The 22,205-nt window shown below is 40.3% G+C and overlaps 2 protein-coding genes across 4 annotated transcripts; both read right to left on the bottom strand.

Moving 5' to 3' along the window:
- Window positions 1–161: 161 nt before the first annotated feature.
- On the bottom strand, window positions 162–4,499 carry hspa13 (heat shock protein 70 family, member 13). Its single transcript, XM_055027979.1, has 5 exons — window positions 4,389–4,499; window positions 3,948–4,288; window positions 3,067–3,280; window positions 2,779–2,946; window positions 162–2,036 (listed from the first exon to the last, which is right to left on the bottom strand). The coding sequence occupies exons 1-5, from the start codon at window positions 4,411–4,413 to the stop codon at window positions 1,456–1,458; spliced, it is 1,329 nt and encodes a 442-aa protein (XP_054883954.1). The 5' UTR covers window positions 4,414–4,499; the 3' UTR covers window positions 162–1,455.
- Window positions 4,500–5,409: 910 nt separating this feature from the next.
- On the bottom strand, window positions 5,410–21,617 carry samsn1a (SAM domain, SH3 domain and nuclear localisation signals 1a). Of its 3 annotated transcripts, none has more exons than XM_055027981.1 (15): window positions 21,475–21,617; window positions 19,845–20,012; window positions 19,453–19,499; window positions 18,669–18,709; window positions 17,256–17,336; window positions 16,076–16,170; window positions 15,355–15,478; window positions 13,639–14,042; window positions 9,614–9,694; window positions 9,240–9,368; window positions 8,707–8,824; window positions 8,476–8,627; window positions 8,173–8,394; window positions 7,083–7,230; window positions 5,410–6,187 (listed from the first exon to the last, which is right to left on the bottom strand). In XM_055027981.1, exons 1-15 carry the CDS (start codon window positions 21,496–21,498, stop codon window positions 6,033–6,035), a joined length of 1,989 nt encoding a protein of 662 aa, XP_054883956.1. In that variant the 5' UTR covers window positions 21,499–21,617; the 3' UTR covers window positions 5,410–6,032. The 3 variants fall into 3 exon arrangements, with proteins under 3 accessions (XP_054883956.1, XP_054883955.1, XP_054883957.1); XM_055027980.1 differs by having other exon boundaries at window positions 13,618–14,042; window positions 21,475–21,616; XM_055027982.1 differs by lacking the exon at window positions 17,256–17,336 and having other exon boundaries at window positions 13,618–14,042; window positions 21,475–21,616.
- Between the last annotated feature and the right edge of the window lie 588 nt (window positions 21,618–22,205).

Below are 22,205 nucleotides of genomic sequence, written 5' to 3' on the forward strand. Positions count from 1 at the left end.
TGGATTAAATGAAATGTATCTTAACTTGATGTTCATTTTTGAGGTAGCGCTGCCAGTGTGCGCTACCATACACTGGTAGCTGAAAGGGCTACCAGTGTGTGACAAGGATTGCATAGGTTACAATATGGTTGAGGTTTTTGAGAAAAGGCCATTAGACTTAATGAGGAATGATATTTTAATGTGGAAAAACGGCAATTCACAGCAGTTTCCCTTCTTTATCAAGTAACTTCGGTATGATCCTGAAAACTTCCAGTACAAAAATAGATCTTAGATCTTGTATATAAGGGTGTATGTGATCTTTACAGTCTCTATATAGAAGCTTATTCAACATGAATTCAGGTTATGCTTTTTTTTTTACAAATTAAGTTTGGCAAAAGATACAATGCTGTGATGTTTGACAGGAATGTTGGGTCCTTTATGAGGTCATGGCTGAGACCTTATCCACAAGCAGAAAAGCTCAAATCTGGTTTATAAAAAGATGCATTAAACCACAGGCAGATATTAGACATAATTTCACTTAAATGTCTGTTAAACATTCTGCATTTAACAAACACATTTAACAACATTATACAAACAAGGCACTGATGAACAACACTTTGGGTCCTATGCTGGACTGTCAGAACTGAGCTTCAGCCGCCAAAGCAGACAGTCCAACACCAAGATGATGTGTTTACAGTGTGTTATTGCACAAAAGAAGAAGAGTTAGCCAACGGGTATGAATCAAAGTGCATTGAGTTTGTCTTTTGTATTATACTTGGCGGCAAATAAACCATGGGACTAAAACAGAAAGCATTCTGGGACGATCCCTCATTTGTTACCTGAAAAGTCTGGACCTTATAGGGAACCCTTGAGTTATGAGGGAAGTAGCCCCCTCTGCAGAAAAAAACTTTAAATGAACCTAAATACCATCATATTTTAGGTTCCAGTGATTTGCAGTAAACCAGTGGTATGAGAAGCGCTAACATGGAGCGAGGCTTTTCACACAGATTAGCAGCTTTCTGAAAAGGCACCAATACGCCATGTATCAGCTTGCAGATGGAAGAGCAGAGGTCCATTGAAAACACACATGAGCACACACTCAGAGAAATGCAATGAGAATAAATAAATAAATAGATGAAAAATGTTCTGGCTAGTCTTCAAAGTTTAAATAAACTGCTTCCTGAATGATCATAATACCTCCTGCTACAGAGCAGTGAACACATCTAAAACCGGTTGTTACTGCTGAAGCTGAGTGTGCAATAAAAGCAAGCATGTTTTTAAATCACCTACACAGGAAAAGTGTTTCAACACACTTTGTTTGGAACTGACACGTTTCTCAGTCAGAGAGGAAACAAAAGCAAGAAGCCGCACGTTTGGCTTCTTGCCGAATTGTGTCGGCCGTTTCTCTCCAACCACCAGGAGCGTCGCGGTGGACAGGAACAGGAAACCAGCAGCTTCCCTCCTCCTGATTCAGGATCAGCTGAAATTTGTCTTGCGAAGGTGTTTGTTGGCGATTTCTATGGCGCTCACCTGCAGCGGCCAGGAGCCTCCCATGATGCCAGCCTGGATGGCCACGCCCGTGACCACAGCCAGGTCGGGGTCCACCGACGTGTTGGGATCTTTCCCAAAGTACTCGCTGATCAGCTTCTTGATGCGCGGTATCCTGGTGGACCCTCCCACCAGAACGATCTCGTCCACGTCCTCTTTCTGCAGGTGGCCCTCGGCCAGCACCGTCTTCACTGGGACCAAGATCTTCAGGAAGAGGTCCTGGTTGAGCTCTTCAAACAGATTGCGACTGACCTCCACCTGGAAGTGAACTGGAGGAGGAGCAGGATCCTTGGGGGACCCAGAGCCATCGTACGCGTGAAGGTGGAGGGAAAGAGAGATTAAGGCGGTGGGGTGGAGGGTGAGGTTGAGCTTGGCGGCTTCCACAGCCTGTCGCAGACGGTGGATGTCTTCCTTGAGCATGGGGGCGACGCCGAACTGCTGCCGGACTCGCTCGCTGGTGTACTGGAACAACCTCTGGCTGAAGTCCTGACCTCCCAGCTTGTTATTACCTGATAACATATTGTTAAAAACATCTGATTTATTATTTCACATTGATTCTACAAGAAAAACAAAGTTGTATTGCACCTTATTTCCACACTTTTGTGAAATAAGGTGCAATTTTTAATTTCCATTAACAAATAATTATAAATACATATGCATCTTACCGATTTTACCAATTTTTATTTTTTTCCCTCGTGTGTCAGATAATTACTAAATGATAAAGGACAAAGATCACCTGAGTAAAAACAAAGTTTGTACTTTTTTTTTTCCCCCACCATAAAATTGCAGCATTTTTCAAGCATTTCCAAGATAACTTTTCAAACTTTTCCAGCACCACACTTACAGAGCAACAGAGAATCCAGTTTCAATTTACCAATATATGCCAATTTATTACTGTTCATAATCAGACTTTGTTGTAATATTTTTAGCCCATTTCATGTTGTAAGCTCTATGAGCGGATTCTACAGCACTGCAGTAAAAAGTCTTGAGTTAAACTTGTGAAACTGAATTCAATGTGGATAAAATCATTTCAATATGATTTAACGAAGAGGGTGATTACTTTTCCATACACAACCAGGTAGGTTAGGAGAGCTTTTTCCCATGACAAATAAAATCTATCAATCGTGGAGCATGTAGGTATGAAAAAAAAAAAGCTACATCATAGAGTGTTTTTATGATGCGATGTTTTTTCACAGCACTGCATGACTTTTACATGCCGCACAGTCGATTTGAAAAGCTGTAACCAATTACCTGCCATTGCCCTGGTGAGAAACATGCCTCCCTGTTTGTTGAGCAGAGACACATCCAGGGTCCCTCCCCCCAGGTCCACCACCAGCACATTGAACACTTCCACTTTGTGCAGGCCGTAGGCCATGGCTGCAGCCGTCGGCTCGTTGATCACACGCAAGATCTCCAAACCTGTCGAACCATGACCAGACAGTCAGTGTTGCAATTTCAGATTAGACAACTAGATACTTTAAGAAAAGAGCAACATCAGGCGCCTGGTGTGGCTTCAAACTGTCCTTCTGATCACCTGACCTGCGAGATTTGCGGCGCGGACCGTGTAGTTTCTCTGTCGCTCGTCGAACTCTGCGGGCACCGAGATGACGGCCTTCTGGATGGGCGCGCCCAGCTGCCGCTCCGCCATCTTCTTCAACCTCATCAGCAGCCTGGAGCCGATGAACTCTGGGCTCACGGTGAAGGTGCGGTTGGTGGAGATCACAAACTCTGCACTTCCATTGTTGTTCGCCACCTGGAAGACAAAGTGTGGGACAGAGGAGGAAAAAAATAAAGCTTTTAGAAAGAAAGCAAAATGCAAACGCAGAAGCTGTTTGAACTAAAGTCATCTGGGTCAGGATGACAGGAGCAACACTGAGCTGTTTTAGTACAGCTTTACTTGATAATTACAGTGGATTTCAAAAATCTTCACGACTAATTGAACTTTTTCAGATTTTCACAAGACCAAGCTACAAACTTTAACTATTGAGATTTCATGAGGTAAACCAACGCAAAGCAGCACAGAATATAGAAGTTTGCTGTGTTTTTTTCTAAACCTTCAAAAAACACATAAATGCATGTAGCTAAAAAAAAAACAAAAGCCTTCCCACATTATGATGCTGCCACTGTCGTTTTTTAAGTACAGCATGGTGCGTCCAGCAGGTTTGGTCACGCATAGCTTTTTGCACATTGGCTAAAAACTTAAAGCTTTGCCTCACCTGACCAGAACATCTTCCACATGTTTGCTGTGCCCCCTTCAATCTCTATCTACCTATTTTTAAACTTTATTATAAAACATTATAAACCAATGTATGCGTTATTATATTTTAAAAGGACTAACAGCTGTTAAAGTTCATGCACTTTGCCAGTAAATGCAGTTACCCAAGCTTCCCCCACTGACAATGAGCCCCAGCTTGACCCACCTGGAACGGGTACCTGGCACTCTCCTGCTCCAGGAGACCCGGCTCAAATATCTTCCCAATGAACCTCTTGGCATCGTATACGGTGTTCTGCGGGTTGCTGTCCGCCACATCCATGGCTTCGTACCCGGCTAGCACCGCGGTGCTAGTGAAGGACACCGCACTAGGGATGCTCTTCCTCCCCTCCTCATCTTCGATCACCTCCACCTCCCCGCTGCCCGGGAGGAAGACTCCCACCGAGCAGAAGGTGGTGCCCAGGTCCAGGCCGATCACTTTGGGTTTGGGGGGAGGCAAGTACTGCTGACCCAGATACCCAGCCAGAAACAGGGCCAGGATCACCGAACCTGCGGCAACGAAACCGAAACGGGTATCAATCTCAAGAGGGACAAGAAGCCGAGCCTCTAATGGGTTTTAGCTTAAAGGGTTGTTTATGATTAAACTTACCGATCATAGAAATCTCCCCGGACATTGTCGCAAACAGCTGGACCTTACAGCAAAGTCCTAAAATGTCTCTAAAATGGAAACACCGGTTCTGACAACTAGACCAACTGAACTAAATACACGTCAACATTTACTGCTCGCTGTGGGTTATGGGTAATGTAGTTTACAGTCATGACCACATATAAGGAGCGTTGCTCAGCTCTTGATAGCTACTGACTACGACTTCCATCAGTAGTAGTGAGAAGTCAAAGTGCGTGACGTTTATCGCGCTCTCGGCCAATCGTCTAGAGACATTGAAAGTTCACGCCCATATGTTGCATTTAGAAAACCTCGGAAATGAACATTTTATCTCAGAAACCTCTGAGATTCCGACGTCTTGATGCACAAAGTGCGTGTCGTTTTAATGTTCTTTAATTTCTAAAGATATAAACTTAATCAATTAAGGAGGAAAATCTCAAAATACATTAGTAGTAGAAGTGGTATTATTAATAGTAGAAAAGTTAGGCGTTCAACGACTTAAATAAGCGACAAACGGGCGAAATAACCAGCAACCGCTTCACTGGTAAAGCCCAAGCTTTACTTAAGAAAGAAAACGTGAGGGAAAGCAGGCTATGAAATTTGAACCACGGTGTAACCTTTACTAGCAAACAAAATCTCTTAATTTAAAATATTTTACAGATGATGTAACAATCACGCTGGAAGAATCTTGTTCAAGTTATTAACTGGGAAACTTTTCCATTTTAACGTGGAAATTCAATTATCGAAATCGGAATCCGATTTCCTATTTACCATTAAATGCAGCAATTTTTAGGAATTATCTTTAAACTGGATAAAATGCAACTATAACTTGCACTCTACCTCTTCTTTTCCTTCTACAACAACAACTACTACTAATAATAATTATAATAGTAATAAATATTTGCATTTATTTCTATGGTAATAAAATAAAAATTATCCACGATTTTTATTAATCGTGGATAAAAATCCAGAACAAAGTTCAAGGTGAAATGAATGAAGGCTAAAATATAACTGTATATGTTTTATTGATTCATTTACAAAAGGTTGTGAAAACAGATAAATACATATGTACGTAGCGTAGGGTTTACGTTTTTACAAATACACAAACACACACACTCTCATTCAAACTCATGCTCAAAATAATACATGTATTATGTACAGTGTGTAATATAGACCATCAGCCAGACACATTCACCAGAACCACCACATTCAGAGGAAAGAAGGACTGAATGCTGAGGGCTGGCCTGGGCCTGGATGTGATGGGAAATATAAAAGTGATTCATCTGACAAATAAAGGCTTAAAACAATTGCAGGCAAAAAACTGGATCATTTGAAATATAATAAATATAACTGACTTCATATCAATAAACTGTAACTTCTTTGACATCAAGAAAACTTTACTTTTATAATGCAACACAAGGATGAGATTACATGTTGAACTGTAACCCCCTCTTCAGTCATCTTTTGAAGCGCTCCCACATTATACAAGCTCCAGGTCAGAACACAAGGTGGAAACATTACATGTTGAGCGGATTTTTAGATTTCTTTTTTTATCAGAAATATTGGGGGAAAAAAAAGTGTGACTTTATATTCCAAATTTCTTGGAATCCTTCTGATAAGCCGAGCTCCTCATGCCTGCGCTGTGTCTGCGACGGGCTCTGTGTCCTCCTTAGTGTCTGAACACTCAGACGGGATGAAGCAGCCTGAGTCTCTGGGACAGTCGCTGTCTTCCTCCTGCTGACCGTGGGAAGATCTGTGCTCCTCTGCATTGCTCGTATCATCACCTGCAGCCGCAAAGAAAAACAAATTGAATTAAAAAAAAAAACGTGTTGAGAGATAAGGGCTTCTGCCTACATAGAAGAAGATAACATCTGTGACAAGTCAGTGGAAACTGATTGTTAATCTCTAATATTTCTTTTGATCTATTTCTGCTACAGGAACATGTAACTTCATGAGTAAAAAGTGCCTGCGAGTGCGGTGGTAGCTTTTTTTGATAGGCAAACGAATGCATCAGATCACTGTCTCCTTTCTGTTTTCCCCTCTACAAGCAGGGACCACTCCTCAGTTCTGTGGGCTGTCAGATGCTCCTAATCCCCCTGACCACAGCACTAACCTAATGGAGCGCAGCTTGATTAAATTAGTGCCGTCTCATCCACGTCAACAGGCTTGGCAGCATCGCTGCTGCAGCAGCTGCCATCTGTTGGGGCTCACGCCATCACCCAAACAAACAAACAATAATCAGTGGCCTCTCAATCACATTTTCTGCGAGTTGCCGGATGCAGCACAACCCCCACTAGTGCATGTCACAGTTCTCTGAATCACAACGAGTGCAAGTTTTGTTCTCATTCAGAGCTACATGATAACCAGCTCTCCTGGTTAGAGATGTCAGATTACAAAAATGCCTTCTGTCCTGGCGAGCACTTTCTGTTTGACTGACAGGAAATCACTGGTGAGCTGTAAGTGCATAGCGGCACGCAGGCAGAGGCATGGTTTCAGCTACAGGTAAAAAAATAAATAAATACTGTTTCAGTTCTTATCCTGAAACAGTTTCTTAGGTAATGAGAAAGTCTCTCCAATGGCTCAAATATATCAGTCTAGTGCTGATTCTGCTCTGTAACTTGGTTTGTTTTCTTAAGAGTGGGTCACATTGAGAGGGTGACTGCTCAGGATGCTGCTGACCTTCTACATAGCGGAAGTCGGCGGCAGCGAGCAGCTTCTGCCTGTGCTCAGGATCCTTGACGTTCAGCTCTATCAGGTGTTTCTCCTCTAGGTGCAGCAGGTCCTCCACTGTCTGGTAGCCGTTCAGCAACAGGGCAGAGGCGTATTCCTGAAGCAAAACAATTCATTAGAGGGATTTTTAAAGTGAGGTTAAGTTATACGTTGCTTTCATCTCACAGCAGACAATAACCCTGTTTGCATATTTAGTGTAAATCCAGAAGGCTCAAGATAATGGCTAGTTGGAGAGGATTAAACTAACCTGGGCGTCGAATATAAAGACCACTAATCTCAAAAACCTCTCAGCTCTATATGCGATCACTGTTTTATAAAGCTTTAAACCTTCATTGTGTTTGAAATGGATCATCATTTACAGACTTTACAGAGAAGTCTACAGATTTATACTGTTATTCTACAATACAGAATAAGTGAACCTGCTACCAAGCAGGCAGCTATCATTGACCAAAAGCAGATGTCTGCTGTCTGAAATCAATCACAAACATTTGCCAAAGTTCCCAAACAGTGGCACTCGAAGATTTGAGTTGTAAATCCCTCATCTAAAAAAATGAAATACAAAGTAGTAGGACAATATTCAGCATTCATTGTTCTAAGATAGAATTAGTCTGCTTTGATCATAGTGAAAGATAGCTAAAGCTAGATAACAGCTAGGTCGTTTTATTCCTGACTTTTAATCAGACATCTGAAAATGCCTGCAGACTCTGTAAATAACCGTACGGTGTAAACATGACAAAGGATTGAAGGTTCACAAAATAATGTATAGTGATGATGTTCTTAGGACTGGAGTTGTTTTATTATGGTGAAAGTCTGTTTTGATCTCAGCCTCTCTCAGAGTTGATGTAAGAATCAATCTGAGGGTTCAAAGAAATCTGGAATTATATTGAATGAAGAGGCCAACAACATTTTACTGCATATTGAAAGTTACTGAGTAGAAATTGCGAGGTCCAGTTTTGAATCTGACTGACCATTGAAAAGTTCTCGTTTAAATTTCTAACTTGACAAAAATGCTTTGATTTTTCCTGGCTCCTGTCCTCACCTCCATGTTCAGCCGCTTCAGTAACTCCAGCAGCGTTTTAGGTCGTGGCCTCTTGCACAGCTTCTGCTGTCTGATCTTTGGACTTTCCTCCTCTTCTTCGTTCTCCTTCTCCTCTGCCAAAACATCCACGTAGATAAACTTAAAGTTGCCAACTTTGTTGTTGAGCATGCCGGTCCAGATGCCCATCGGAGGCTTCCTGATGATGTGAATGATGTCGCCGACCTATACAATCCAATTAAAGGTTGAAACATTGTTTTCTGTCCAACTCTCCATTACTAGTAGGATAGTTTGGCTGGAAGTTACCTTCAGTTTCAGCGAGTCTGTGTCATAAGGACTAGGAACGAAATCAGTGTGGACCCGAGCCCGGCCGCAGAACTGACCCAGGTAGGAGCCGTCCTCCTCCAGCTTCAGGCTGTCTCTCTGACTGGAACCGTTGGACTCGCTGGTGATACCACCTGAACCGGTAAATGAATCATAAGTACACAGCTCTGGTTCTGACACTTCACTGTGCATGGATCGGATGTAAACACTCACTGGAGGAGCTCTGGCCGCTGTACAGACTCTCCAAAGAGTTGCTCGTCTTTGCAGAGCTTTTCTCAACTGCTGGGCTGCTCTCCGTCTCTGCTTCTGGGTCTTTGTCTGTGTCATCTCCCTGGATCACATTCAAAGGCAAAAAAATATATAATAATCAACCAGGAAATGAGAGTAAGCTAAAATATACAGTGTTGGGTAAGGATGGAAATTGCTGAACTTTCAAAGTTTAGCATCTCTGAATCTCTGAATCTGTATGACAGCAAAATATGAACCTGCAGGAAGATGGGTTTTTTTTTTATTTTTTACAGGTCAAAGTATAAAGCAGAATTGTGTTTTTGCTCAGACCAGCGTCATGTGCGAGGATGTGGGTTTGTGTTAGATGAATGTGATAAAAGAAGAGCACAGGTCTGGAGTAGATGCTGTGACAAGTACTAAGGGGGCTTTTTGATTATCTGTGTCAGCTGAACTGCTCGTCATGCAAAGTCAAGAGATTCATCCTGATTAGTGAAGAAAACGTCTTAAAAATGACTCACTGTTTCCTCCGAAAGAGACTTGGCGTGCTTTTTGCACATCTTTCTCCGCATGGTCAGCGAGATCTCTTTCATCTTTTTGCCGAGTCCAGCTGGTCTACCGGGATCCGGACTGTCGCACTCTTCTCTAACCTGAAGAGATTAATGGTGGACAGACAAAAAGGTGGAATCAACTAAACCACTTGTTTTTCTGCTTCATAAATTTACATTAAAATGTTTTTTTGTTCTTTTTCAGTTAAAAGCCAATTTCAATGCACATGTTCAAAATTGTGCAAATATGAGCACTCTAGCACAAGACAAAGGTTTTTACACAATATGGAATTGATTTTTGTTATAAAACATGAATGCACAAAAAAAAAACAAGCTTGTCCACCAACCGTAGTTGTCCCATTGTCCTCTATTTTGGTATGTGATGAGTGATGTCTGAGTCCCTCAAACCTGCCGAAGCTTGTGGAACGCTAAAAGAGACAAAAAAAAAAAATGTCCTCTTAGTTTACTTGAACAGTTTGTGGGTAAATTTCCTGTCACTGTCTGCTAACAAAAGACTGAGGAGTCTGGGTTATTTTATGGCAAATTCACAAAAAACATCTATTCTTTTGCAAATAACATGAGTAGACATATCAAACTTGAACCCTTTTTCATCATTTTCATTTATCTACATGTTTCCATGAAGCAGCACTGGCAGAGTTAAATGACACTACTATATCCGCACAGAACTGGACGTGAACCCACAGCTTGCTTTTCTCTGGCCCTCCCAATTTTTCATAAAACTAAAAGTCAACATAATCTCTCCCAAACCTAACCCCTCCAACCTCCACACACACATCATCCCCTGTGCAGAGCACCAAAAATAATTATATAAATGATTAATCCTCTGGAAATCCTGGTTAAATATGAGCTCTATGCTCCTAGACAGCCGTTGGGGAGATTGAGTTAATGTAGCAGAAACTGCTTGTGCGGCTCTTTGCCAACGATTACATGAACAGAAAATTGTTTTTATTCTAATTTTTAGTTCCAGCGTTTGGATGAATTTCTCATTTATTATTATTATTTATTTATTTATTGCATATTTTAAACTATAAAACAGGGGCGATTTCATGTAATTTGCAGTTTAATTCATTAGGACAAGAATAACATGATACAAAGTTAATTTAAAGGAGTAAATTGTCCCCCCAGCATTAGTTATGTTTAGATTTTTAACCTACCTTCGGTTTGTTGCTCCTTGTTTTGTCTGACACATTAGACGCTGCTCTTTGTAACATTTTCAGCTCTGTGAATTTCCTCGCTGTTTTGGCCAGTTGCTGCTCTTTTCTTGCCTCTACCTCTCTGATCTGACGGTGATGTGTTAACTAACGCTCAGGCTGACTGTCTGATGAGCTGACTGGGCCACTTCCTCACAAACACAGGATGTGAGGCAATTGACTGTTTCTTGCTGCAGTATTGCTTTGAAAGGGAAAAACACAAATGCTTAAGTGTGCATTTTGTGGCCTTCTTGAAAAAAAAAAAACACTTTCAGACACTTCCAGGAATGGATCAGATTGGGGTTTCTAATTGCAGTGTTTTTTTTTTCTTTTTTCGATATTATCTCAGGCAAGTTAATGAGAATGAGCTTTTGTCACGCCAGCTACCGGTGTTGTGTTGCTGTGGTTAATCCCCAGAGTTGGGCCAGTAATTTCACTAAGTAAAAGTCAGTCACGTAACCACTGTTGGTCATGTTGTAGTATAATGTGATTATTCCCAACCAGTCTCATTACAGCAAAAAAAAAAAAAAAAAAAACACAAAATATGTAAAAATTCTTTTTCTTCCTAAAGAGTTTCCTTCTTCTAAACAACAATGGGGAAGTGGATGATGGTAAATGATGCTGGAGTAATAAGTCATTTCTTAATGTGGGGTGAGATATTTAGAGGAAGTGCTTAGGTATGACATAGAAACAGCTTAAAGTGGCAACTTTGCTGTGTCGTAACACTTTCCGGTTTCTCTGCACTACCAGTTTTAAAGCAAGCTGCACATCCAACCTTGAAAAAAAATACAATCCTGATTTTAGATGTTCGGTTCAAAATAATAAAATGTGCAGACTGAAGGCCTTCATGGAGAACATGATCACTCCAATGCCATCATGTGGGAATTTGTCGCCATGTTTCATTTGGTCACTTGCACAAAAGAATTCAACAGACAAAACCTCTGCCTAATCCCGCTGAAATTCAATCAACCATGAACTCCTGGCTATTCAGATTAAGGCTTCTAATCTATGACTTCCCCGACTCCTGGCTCTGTGGTGAGACAGTTGTTCATCTTAGTTCGAAAAGGAAAACTTCTGTTTTGGAGAGAACTGCATTATATTATATTTTACATACTTTTTAGTTGGGTACTCCCACACCTTTCTGCCATCCAAACATGTTTCCAGATCTTTATTACACACAAGTAAAAATATAATAATTATCCATGAATTAATTGTTACAGTAGTAGCAATGATGTAAATATGGAAGCTCAGAAAAAATGTTGACTTTTCTCACATTTGCAAAGATTTTAACCCCAAATCACAACTGTGACTTCAACAGACATTAAAATTTAGTGAAACACTTTTCACGTGTTTTGTGTTCCAGACGGTCAGAAGTGATAGAATGAACAGCTTCTAATCATATACAATATTCTGGGTTTTATTGTTCTGAAACATTTGGACATATTTTTATTAAATCATTTTATCGCTTTCAAATTCTGACAAGAAAGACCTGTCACAACATTACATCTGAAAGAGCATCTGAGCAAAACCATTTTTTTCTGCCACATCCCTATAAGAATGTAAGCCATCACAAAATAGATTTTTAGTTTCAACCGTTAAGCCTAATGTTGTCTTAGCTCCATCTGTTACTAAGAACCAGTGTCCCTACTGCTCCATAGACAGCTCTAAATCTCTATGTAAGACCATTTTTTCATCTTTGATTGTTTCTCCCTCAATATGTTAAGCTTTGACTACTGCTCTGTGTGACATGCTGAATCCTGCACGTGCTCTCTGACCAGCAGCAAGGGTTATGCTCTGAGAAATGCCAACTGTTCACCAGGGCGATGCCCCCTGGCTCTCTAGTCTAGACTATTGTAAGGTATTAGCACCAAGTAATCACTATGCAATAGAAAAATCCACAGTTAATGCTCAGTTCAAAATGGATTAATTTCCTATATGGTAACATCAAGTGAATACACTGAACTCTAATTGCAGTCAATGAATCTTGTCACATTTTGTGACATTTCAGTCTCAAAATTTCATGTATTCCATTGGAAAATGAAAAACAGTCTAAAGTGTTTTGAAAGACAACTCCTGTGTTCTACAGCATGATGCTGCTACCACCGTGTTTCATTGTTGGGATGTTTAGATGTGCAGTGTTTGGGGGTTTCAATGTGCACTTTTGTTTTGTGTGTTGGCCAAAAAAATCTAAAAATTTGCTCAAACTGACTAAAAGAAATTCTACCAATTTTTTTTATTATTTGTCCCCATTGTGGTTTGTAAAAAACTGCAAAGAGGAAGTCTCATGGTTTTCTTTCGAGTATTTCATCGCCACTGTCTCCCATTTTAACTGTGGATCTTTGCACTCCTGTTATACAATGAGAACACCCGTCTGTCCATTTGTGCCAAACTTCTCATTTATGATGATATTACAATATTGTTTAATGAGCTTAAACAACTTTATTCCTGACCTTTCTGCTGTGTTCCTTGGTCTTCATGATTAAGTTTATTTCATGTTCTCCAATAAACCTTGACAGTTAGATTTGCACTGACATGAAAATACACACAGCGGCTCTCTAGTTACTAATTATTTGAATTACGAAGGATTTCCATTTCTTTGGACTTTACCTGGGAGTTTCAGTGGACAGGGACCAAAATACAGAAGGATGCAACGTCTTCTGGTTTTGCATCATTTTACTTCCCCATCACAATTATTTACTACTCTGTTTCCTCTATTCCCAATAACACACTAATGTTTTTCTCATCTAAAGACATATCAGACTTAAAGTTGTTTGCATGGATTTCAAAATGCCGTTGTTTTCCAGTTTTTTTTTTCTTCCTTATGTGTGGAAAATCTTCTGCTGTACAGCACATCACACATTACTATTATCATGTATTTGACTGGTCCTCGATATTCTGATGGAAACAACTCCAAACATAAAGCCCCCAATAGATGGTAGCAGAGACCTCATCTGGTCAGTATGGATTATGTTAAGGCAGAGAGCAGAGGAAGAGCTCTGTAGTCTCCACAGAAAGTGTGGCAAACCATCACATGCGGCTACGTCCTTCTGCCTGTCTGCATACTTTGGTCAATATTTAAAGGACATTTTTTAAATTGAATTTTGTTTGAAGCTTTATGAAGAATATAATTCATTGCTCACATTTGTCTCTGACAGATCTACCTCCGTGACAGACCGTGGCACCTTTGGTTGAAGCTGACAGCTCCGTTTTAGGCTTCCATTCTGGTCCATCACTGGTTGTTGCTTCCCGTCCCATTCCTTCCCATGCAGATCTGCAAATTCATGGGGGAGCATGTGGTACTCCGTGAGGGGCCGGCAGCAGGTGTGCTCTATGGTCCCCCAGGCAGGGCTGCTGTCCCCTGGGTTGCTCCAGCGCTGGTGGTGAGTGGGTGTCGCTCCTCCAGGTAGGCTGATCATGTCCACGCAGTGCCCCGGGTTTGAGTTATCCGGGGTGGGGAGGGTGGAGGATTTGCCCAGGTACAATCTTCTATCTGGTCTAGATGTGTATGGGACGTCCAAATACTGTGTTTCCAAGGGTGGGCTCATTGTTTTTGGTGGGGAACTCACTGGAAAAGGAGGAGAGCCGAAGAAAAACCCAAGAACATTTGTGAAAAAAAAGTATGAAGAACGAAGTATGAAGAACATAGACACGTCGATAGAATATTAAAGAGAAGTTTATCACAGGGTTAGGTTATAAATACCCCAGCTGTTTTTTGAACATTCAATCCATCATCTGAATATGACACACCTGCAAAACTATCAAAAACTACATGGCCATTTATATGAGAATACAAGGCATCCAGGAAGAGCATTAATCATAGAAGGTGTTAAAAGATCTTGGTGTAACTCTGGAGGAGCTGGAGAGATCCCAAGCTCAGGTTCATGATTTTATCCAAGCGACAGGTAGAGCAGAAGTTTTGCCTTGAAGTAAAACCGTCAATAAAACCGACATTGTTTAATCAAAGGCATACGAAGTCCCACTCACAGTTTACCAAAGTGTTTAATTAAACAAAGCAAACAAGTGACAGATTGTGTCCTGTCAAGTGACACCTCATGTGACTCCATAAGCATATTCCTAAAGTGAAACATGATAGTCGCAGCATCATGGTGTGGAATACTTTTCTTTAGAGGGGACGAGGAAGCTGAGCAAAGCTGACTGGAAAATGGATTGAGCTAAATATAGAACAAAAGTGCAAGAAAGGTCTTTCCTCCATGACAACAACCCTGAACATACTGCCAGAGCTACAAGCGGATGTTAATGATGAAAGCACATTTTTATGTAACTCTTGATGCTTGAGAAACTCTTAAGCTTGAGTTGCTTTCCAAACAAGACTGAAGATGAGGTTTTGTTCCTAGATCAGCTGATAGAGGCATACGCAAAATGCTTGCAGCAAAGGGTGTCTGAAAAAAAATGCATGCCACAGTTTTCTGAGATTTAGAAAAGGAGACGTCTCTGTTGTGCCAGAGATGTAACTTTTCTATTTGAATATAGAAAAGTTAAATGGAAATAAAAATTGTGATAACATACTCAGCATCAGAAAAGCAAGTCTAATGGCTTCTGGAAATGGGTTAGAGGGGAGACTCAGGAGGACAGCTTCATAACCTCAAGCAACATCAAAAAGAGAAAAAGAGGAAATGTGGCAATGGTCAGTTGGATGAGTCAGTTTTTGCTGTGCTTTTCTTGGATGACTCCTTCACTGAAAATGTGGTAACATGTTAAAAGTCATGAACTCAAGGGACCCTGCTTGCACGCACATGTTCTCCTGTTTTAAATTTGAGCAAAGAAGCTGAGTCATACAAGAATTTAGGACAATTCGGTCTATGGAGAACACAGAGAGAGAAATTCCTTTAGTAATTTTTTTTTCTACACTGCCTCACCTCTGTTGTTGTGACTTTTCTTGGACACATCTTTCCCACTCCTTCCACCTGGTTTCTTTCCGTTCTTTTGGTTCTTTTTGGCTGCAGATTTGGGTTCTGTTATCACTCCGTAGCCATGAATACTCTGAAATGAGAAAACAATCAAAATCAATCCCATTACCTTCAAATATTCCACCTTGTCTTTTTGTTCGTGAAGTAGTGTTTGTGCTTTCTTCCTTTCAGCAAACAGCTAATTCCCATTTTAGCTGTGGATCTTTGCTCTTGTTGTTATTGTTACATAAACAGTAACAACGAAGCGCTGTCAGTGCAGCCAGGCAGCCTCTTAGTGACGCACTGAAAACAGCATCTGATCCAGCCCTGGCAGGATCTGCTTTGTTTGCCCCTATGATGGGTATTAATCAGACTGGACATTGTTTGACCTGGTAGGAGGTCTTTAAACCTTCACCATGGCCACACACATCACTAAAATGAGTCCAAGTCATTATAGTGAGAGCAGTACTTCCATTAGTACTATCTGCATTGCATTAAACCTGATCAGTCTCAGAAAATGGACTCACAAACAGATGGAAGTCCCTGTTAATGCAAATTGAACTGGTTTTTGGTGTTGCTTCTTGGTTCCGGCACCAGAAGCAACACGTCACACAGCAGGTTGACCCGGGGTCAGTACAGATCTGTGATTGATTACTGCCGTATCAGCATCAACAGTGCTTTCTCTGCTCACCTGATTTGTTTGTTGTTTTTCTTTTTTCTTTGTGCCGTTATGATGTCCTCCTTTTCCTCCCTTTTTGTCCGTCCGGTGCTTAGGCTTTCTCATCTCTAAAGAAACAACATGTTTTGAGTTCACTTCAGGAGGTGGAAAGATGTAAACAAAACAAAAGAAAAGTTTCTAAAACTTCAGAAAGACACGCAATCCTTGGAATTAAACTATAATGCCAGTTCTGTGTCAGTAGGTGGTGAAAATATCAGCATTAACAGCACACAAGATCAAAAAAGAACTGGAGTGGCCAAGTTCTTTGGCCACTCCAGTTCTTTTAGTAAGTTTTTTTTTTTTTTTCTTCACTGCCTCACCTCTGTTTGGGAAGCACGTAACACTCAGGTTAGTTTCTAGTTCCAAGATGGAAAACCAGTAGGATTAGCTGAATGTTGTGTTGCTAACAATTTGCTAACTGCTTTTCAGGAAAGACACTGAAAATCATTAAATATGATGAAGCAGGGTACAAATCATGAAACCACAGACTTAATTTTTGATGCATTACAAAAAACTTAATGTGTTGTTTGTCTCCTTAACATCTTTCTAAGTAATTTGTCAAACATAAACAAACATGAAATATTACATTAAATATATATATAAGGTTTTTTGGAGGTGACTTGTGTACTTACATCAGTGTTTTCTTGTTTAATCAATGACCTAATTAGTTTAAAAGTAAGCCAAAAGTAAGGGTTTTCATAAGATACCCCTTAAAGTGAGTAAAATATAAGGGACTGAAAAGAAAAAGTGCCTTATCAGCTTTATTTTATTTTGGGAAACATATTAATATTGGGAATTAATGACCTTGCTCAATGTTTAAGTGTTGTGGAGCTACGGTTTTATTTCTCCAATTTCTCATGGAAAGAAACTATTCAGTTAGCTGGTTCTCTGGAGTTATTTATGTTGGTTTTCTGAACTTACTCAGCATAGATATACCTGTGTGGTATCGACCAGAACTTAACAAACCCAAACAGCCCACCAGAGAGTTTTTCCAGTTACTAGTGGACAGAGCAGTGGGGTGCTACATTAGATAGAATCAATAGAAATTGTTTTGGGTTTTTTGTTTGTTTTTCATGATTTTTGAAAGCCAACATCTAGCCAGATGAATGCTGAGATGCACCTTGGATGAGCTTAACCTACATTTTATTTTTACCTTCGTTGTGATTGTTGGTGATGTGGATTAAATCTTCTCGGCTCCCGACGCGCTGCCACGCTGCATTACAGCCGGGGTTATCTGCGGCAGGCAGAGGCAAAGGCCAGGGATTTGATGTGAAAAGTGAGGCTGCGTCAGCCTGACTCAACAACTAGTTACAACTCTGCATGTCTGGTTCCACCTTGGACAAGAGACACTAATGTATTAAAACTCGTCACACTTTTTCACACCCCTGGTAAAGATACGTTAGAAGCCTTGACAAACTTTTTTTTTTCCGCAATAGAATAATCTCAACTGATTTTTTTAAAATCCAATCTTAAATTTGATTACATTCATTTAGTCTGCAAACAAATCTCAGACAAGAAATAATTGTGTTTTAATAAATCCCCAGCATGGCTCTGATTGGTAACCCTCCTATCAATACTCTGCATGTTCTCTAATACTGATATGACAGTACTTAGTCTTCTCCTATCACATTTCTTTAATCCGAAGCCCACAGAGCCCTACTTTAATAATCTCTTGAGAGACGTTGTTCCTCTTTTATGCTCTATTCTTTTCAGCTCACATCACAGCTTTTCTGTAGGATTTAGGTCTGGAGACTGAAATAGCCATCCAGTCGTAGCCTATTTTCAGCTTTCTGTCCTAGTGTTTTAAAAAGCTCAGAATGATCTGAACTCTAACAAGGATCCCTGTGGAAGACAAAGAGGCCCACAGCATCACAGATCCACTGCCTTATTTAGCAGTGGGCACAAAGCGCTTCTTATGTTCATACTTTCTTTCACACCGGACACTGCAAGGCATTTGTTTTTAAACGTTAAATCTTGATTTCATCTGATCAAATTACACACTTCCAAATTTGATTCCTTTACCTTCTTAAATTGTTTTCTTTCTGGCAAGCATTTCAAACAACCGGTTAGCATGTATGTAACATCTAATAGTTTGATAATGTTTCATAAACTCTCAAGAAAGCTCTCTGTGCTACTATTAAGAATTCAGAATTATTTCCAGTGTTCTGACAGGAAATGGACTTGGGGGGAGGAATAATGCAGAAAATGTTTAAAAAATCTAACAACAATAATAATAATCTCAGTATATGGATGGCATATTTTGCCTTTGCCTGACAGTCACATCTGCCTCGCTCTTCCTTCGCTAGGACTAGGACTGTGGGAGGGTTACTGTTTCGTACTTGCGTGGTATGTTCTCTGATCTTTCCCATCTTAAAAAGTAACAAAGCAACATAGGCCTCTGTGTCACGTTATGTTTATACCACAGCAAAACAGGAAGTTGTGCTGTGGTATAAACATAAATTGAAGCTCCCAAGATAACCTGGTCAAGATAAAGCACCAAAGTTTAATTGAAATGGGTTTCTTGCCATCCCTCAAATTGTTCAACAATTCATTAAGCAGTACTCACCCAGTGTCTCATTGTCTGACAGGGACTTTGATACGTGTGTCCTGAAAGGAAAGGACACAGGATATTATGCTCAGAGGATTTTTGTAATATTTTTACATCACATTGCTCACCCATGTGAATACAAAAACGATGAGCTTAAAACGTTGTCAGAGAACGTTCATGTTGTTTCAGATGTTGAACTGAATATGCTTTCAAAGAGACAGTACTGTGAGAACAGAGTAAACCACAGCCAGAGAAGTAAAGGTAATGTGGCAACCAGGACCTTGAATCCGCTTAGTTCAACTGGCCCAAAGCCCCATAATCTACCTCCTGCTGGCAAGACAATCTGCAGGACCTTTCTTCTAAAAAAAAAGGCAAAAGCTTTCCGTGAAGCTCAATCGAAAAAAATATATTAAGCTTCCAACTGTGCCATCAATCCCTCATGTTAAAGTGGGACTATGCTTCAAATGGAGAGAATGAAGTGATGGAGAGGAGGACCCCTGCTGAGGATCTGATCTGTTTTTGCTACACAGAAGATTTACAGAATTAAGTCCTCAGTGAAAATAAACAGGGAGCATCTCAAGCCCTATTATTTCTTAATGAGAAGGCCCTTTCACTTGCAGGGAGGGCCTTTTCGGACTGACTGACATGTCCATTTAAAAAGACTAGTGGAGTATAATCATTGCAGGATTGCATCATTTTTAATCCAATTACATTCCCTGTGTATCTTGGAATGATATAAATATTATAAACGGAATTCAAGATATTAAAAAAGCATGCAGCATGCTTATTTTGATGAGCTTACCTTCTGTTACGTTTATTGGAGTTGGCCCCGTGTGTCTGCGGCATATCCTGAACGAAAAAGAAACGCTTCAGTGTTTAAAAGTTACTTTTCAACAAAAAACTTTGTGAAGTGTGTACTGATATTTTGTCAATGAATTACTCCCCATGCAGTCTGTAAGGATCAGTTCATGGACATGAGGAGTGCTTGACTACAAGCTTAATTTATACATTAAAAAGGATCCGACGTCTGTAGCAGCTGTCAGGATATGTTGGTCATTTCATAATCAGCTTTATTACGTTGAAACATCATGAGACTTTACAAAGACCAGTGATTCACAGATTCAAATGCAACCCTGACCATCTGCGTCCACCAGTCCTGTTACAGACACGTTTGAAAAAAATGATCCCGCTCACCATGGATATAGACCTTCCAGAGCCTCTCCACCTGGTGTTGTCATCCAGCAGCACTGCTGGACTGCAGGAGCGGCTGCAGGAGCGACTGGATGAGCGGCTGGGGATGGGCGGGGCCGGGCCGTCGGTGGAGCTCTGCACCGCCTCGTACAGGCTGTCCATAGACCCCTCCTGATGACAGGTGGACATACAAGAGAAGAAAACATTTATTTTTACAAACATAGTCTCCAGACTGGATTCTGATACATTTTGAAAAGCTTGTAATGGATGACTTGAAAACCAAATCAAATCATTTTTATTGTCCTCGAATAAAAGGACAATAAGTGCCTTGGCAGTACTACATACAATGCAACATAAATCAGTAAATCTACAACGTTGTTAACCCCTCATCCACACTGGAATAAAACTCACCTGGATGATGGCGCCAAGTCATTGCATCACCACCAACTTATTTTCCCATTTCATCCCGGCTTCCTCCTATTCAAGGAAACTCATTTGGATTCATGTAATGAACCTATAGCAATTTTTTTCTGCTCATAAAAATCTCAGATATGATTTGAAAACTTTTATAAATGTTTTAATTGAACATAGTTTCTTGTGTAAGCCAATAGTCGACTTCTTTGAAAGACAAGAGATAATGATTGTAATACAAAGAAAATAACGGATGGACTAGACACATGAACCCACAGCAGTTCTAAATTTAAATAATCCATAAGGTTAGAACATGACACAAATCTGCATTTCAAATCCATGCATTAAAATAGTAGCCCTGAGGATTTGATTCATATGAATCAGACTCAAAGCAATTTTTAAATATGCTTATCAATACTAACTGAAGGGAAGGATTGATTTTCCTTCCAGCAGATTTCAGATGGATAATAATTTTCTGGCCATGTTGGGATTCCTCCTAGGAACAAATATAAAATGCTGTTGTTCAGCTTCTCCTGTCTGCACAGTGAATTTGTATTAGTCACCTAGAAATGTTGACTGTTTTCTTTACATTGTTGTTGTTGCTTTCTGTGTCCTCAACTTTGTTTTGGTTTCCTTTTTACATGCATTACACTTTAGTGACAAGAAGAAAACATCAGTCGGTGCACCACCATGACAGCTGGACAACCACTGAGATCATATGATGGATGTACTTTAACGAGAGAAACATTTCTTGGTGTTTTCTCCTTTAAGGGCCACACATAAAGACCTCACCTAGATACACAAACACAGGGCTGTGTGTTCGTGCAAACATGCAATACTCATTTGTAAAGAACAATGAAGACACCTGCTGGGAGTGAGCCAAAGGAAACAAATGAGCTTAAAGTGGTATTTAAAACATCTCTAACAGCCAAGCCTAGGACTTAGCAGAAAGAGAAACTGACTTTTGTCTTTACTGCATCTTCAACACGTCTACCTGCGAATGGAAACCAGGACAGTTTTGTTGTCTCTACAGTCACTGTTGGATTCCTTAACATGTCTAGCTGTGATTAATGTTCACCATTAATTGCACATCGCCCCTGCTTGAAGTTTAACAGAGGAGTTCGGTTCTTTATGTCCATTCTCCCTGCTCATGTGCACGACTTTTGCACATGACACGTCTCTGAGCAGAATATACACACAGAAAGTAAAAAGAAAGACTTACCAGCGAAAAGCAGAAAAGGTTCATATTGGTTGTATTGTGTCCTGTGTGCTTCAGGGAGTCAAATGGAGCAGGAACAGCCTGCTGACAGACAGCCAGAGGCTGAGAGACACAACAGCTCAGAGTGAGCACAGCCCGGGTCGCCTGCTGTCTTCACAGATTAATACCATGGAGAAATCCCTGCTCTAATCCAATAGATGGACCACCAGTACTCTGCCAGCTACGGCAGAACACACTCATGACAACAAGCCCCCCAACCCCTGCTACTGCTGGGGCAACAGATTAGGTCTTTGTTTTGAATCTTTTACCATTCATTCATCTTTTTTACATCTGGTCATATTATAGGAAGTAGAGGCAGCCAGTTTTTACTTATATGCATCATTTATTTTGCTGTTTACCACTGCCACAGGTGCTACAGCATGTACAGTTAGTAAATTAATCACTCAATAATTGATTCATGCTTTCTAATAAATGAAACTGGAACTATTTTTCAAACTTGAATCGAAAATCAAACCACTTAATGTGCAAAAAGTGGTTTGGGTTCCAAAATACGTGCAGCAATGTTCTGATAAGTCCAGCCTTCTGCACATTTGCATTTGGAAAATGCTTTTAAATTGAGCAGGATTAAATTCAATTTTGCATTTTTGCTAACTACATGTTTTAAAATAAAAATAAAAATAAGTAGATCAATTAAATGTTATTTTAGCAGCAACGACATTGCTGCTAAAATAAAA

Source organism: Poeciliopsis prolifica, unplaced genomic scaffold (assembly GCF_027474105.1).
Source record: "Poeciliopsis prolifica strain line A6 unplaced genomic scaffold, Auburn_PproV2 SCAFFOLD004, whole genome shotgun sequence".
Lineage (NCBI taxonomy): Eukaryota > Metazoa > Chordata > Actinopteri > Cyprinodontiformes > Poeciliidae > Poeciliopsis > Poeciliopsis prolifica.

What these genes read in the sequence shown, in the direction of transcription:
- hspa13 (XM_055027979.1), bottom strand. Translation starts at nt 4,413, where the DNA reads ATGTCCGGGGAGATTTCTATGATCG. An exon ending in GTGCCAGGTACCCGTTCCAG is followed by an intron (nt 3,281 to 3,947) that starts GTGGGTCAAGCT and finishes TTTGTCTTCCAG; the next exon opens with GTGGCGAACAACAATGGAAG. An exon ending in CCGCGCCGCAAATCTCGCAG is followed by an intron (nt 2,947 to 3,066) that starts GTCAGGTGATCA and finishes ATGGTTCGACAG; the next exon opens with GTTTGGAGATCTTGCGTGTG.
- samsn1a (XM_055027980.1), bottom strand. Translation starts at nt 21,498, where the DNA reads ATGAACCTTTTCTGCTTTTCGCTG. An exon ending in AAAAACAACAAACAAATCAG is followed by an intron (nt 15,479 to 16,075) that starts GTGAGCAGAGAA and finishes TTCTCATTTCAG; the next exon opens with AGTATTCATGGCTACGGAGT. An exon ending in AGTCTCTTTCGGAGGAAACA is followed by an intron (nt 8,825 to 9,239) that starts GTGAGTCATTTT and finishes AATGTGATCCAG; the next exon opens with GGAGATGACACAGACAAAGA.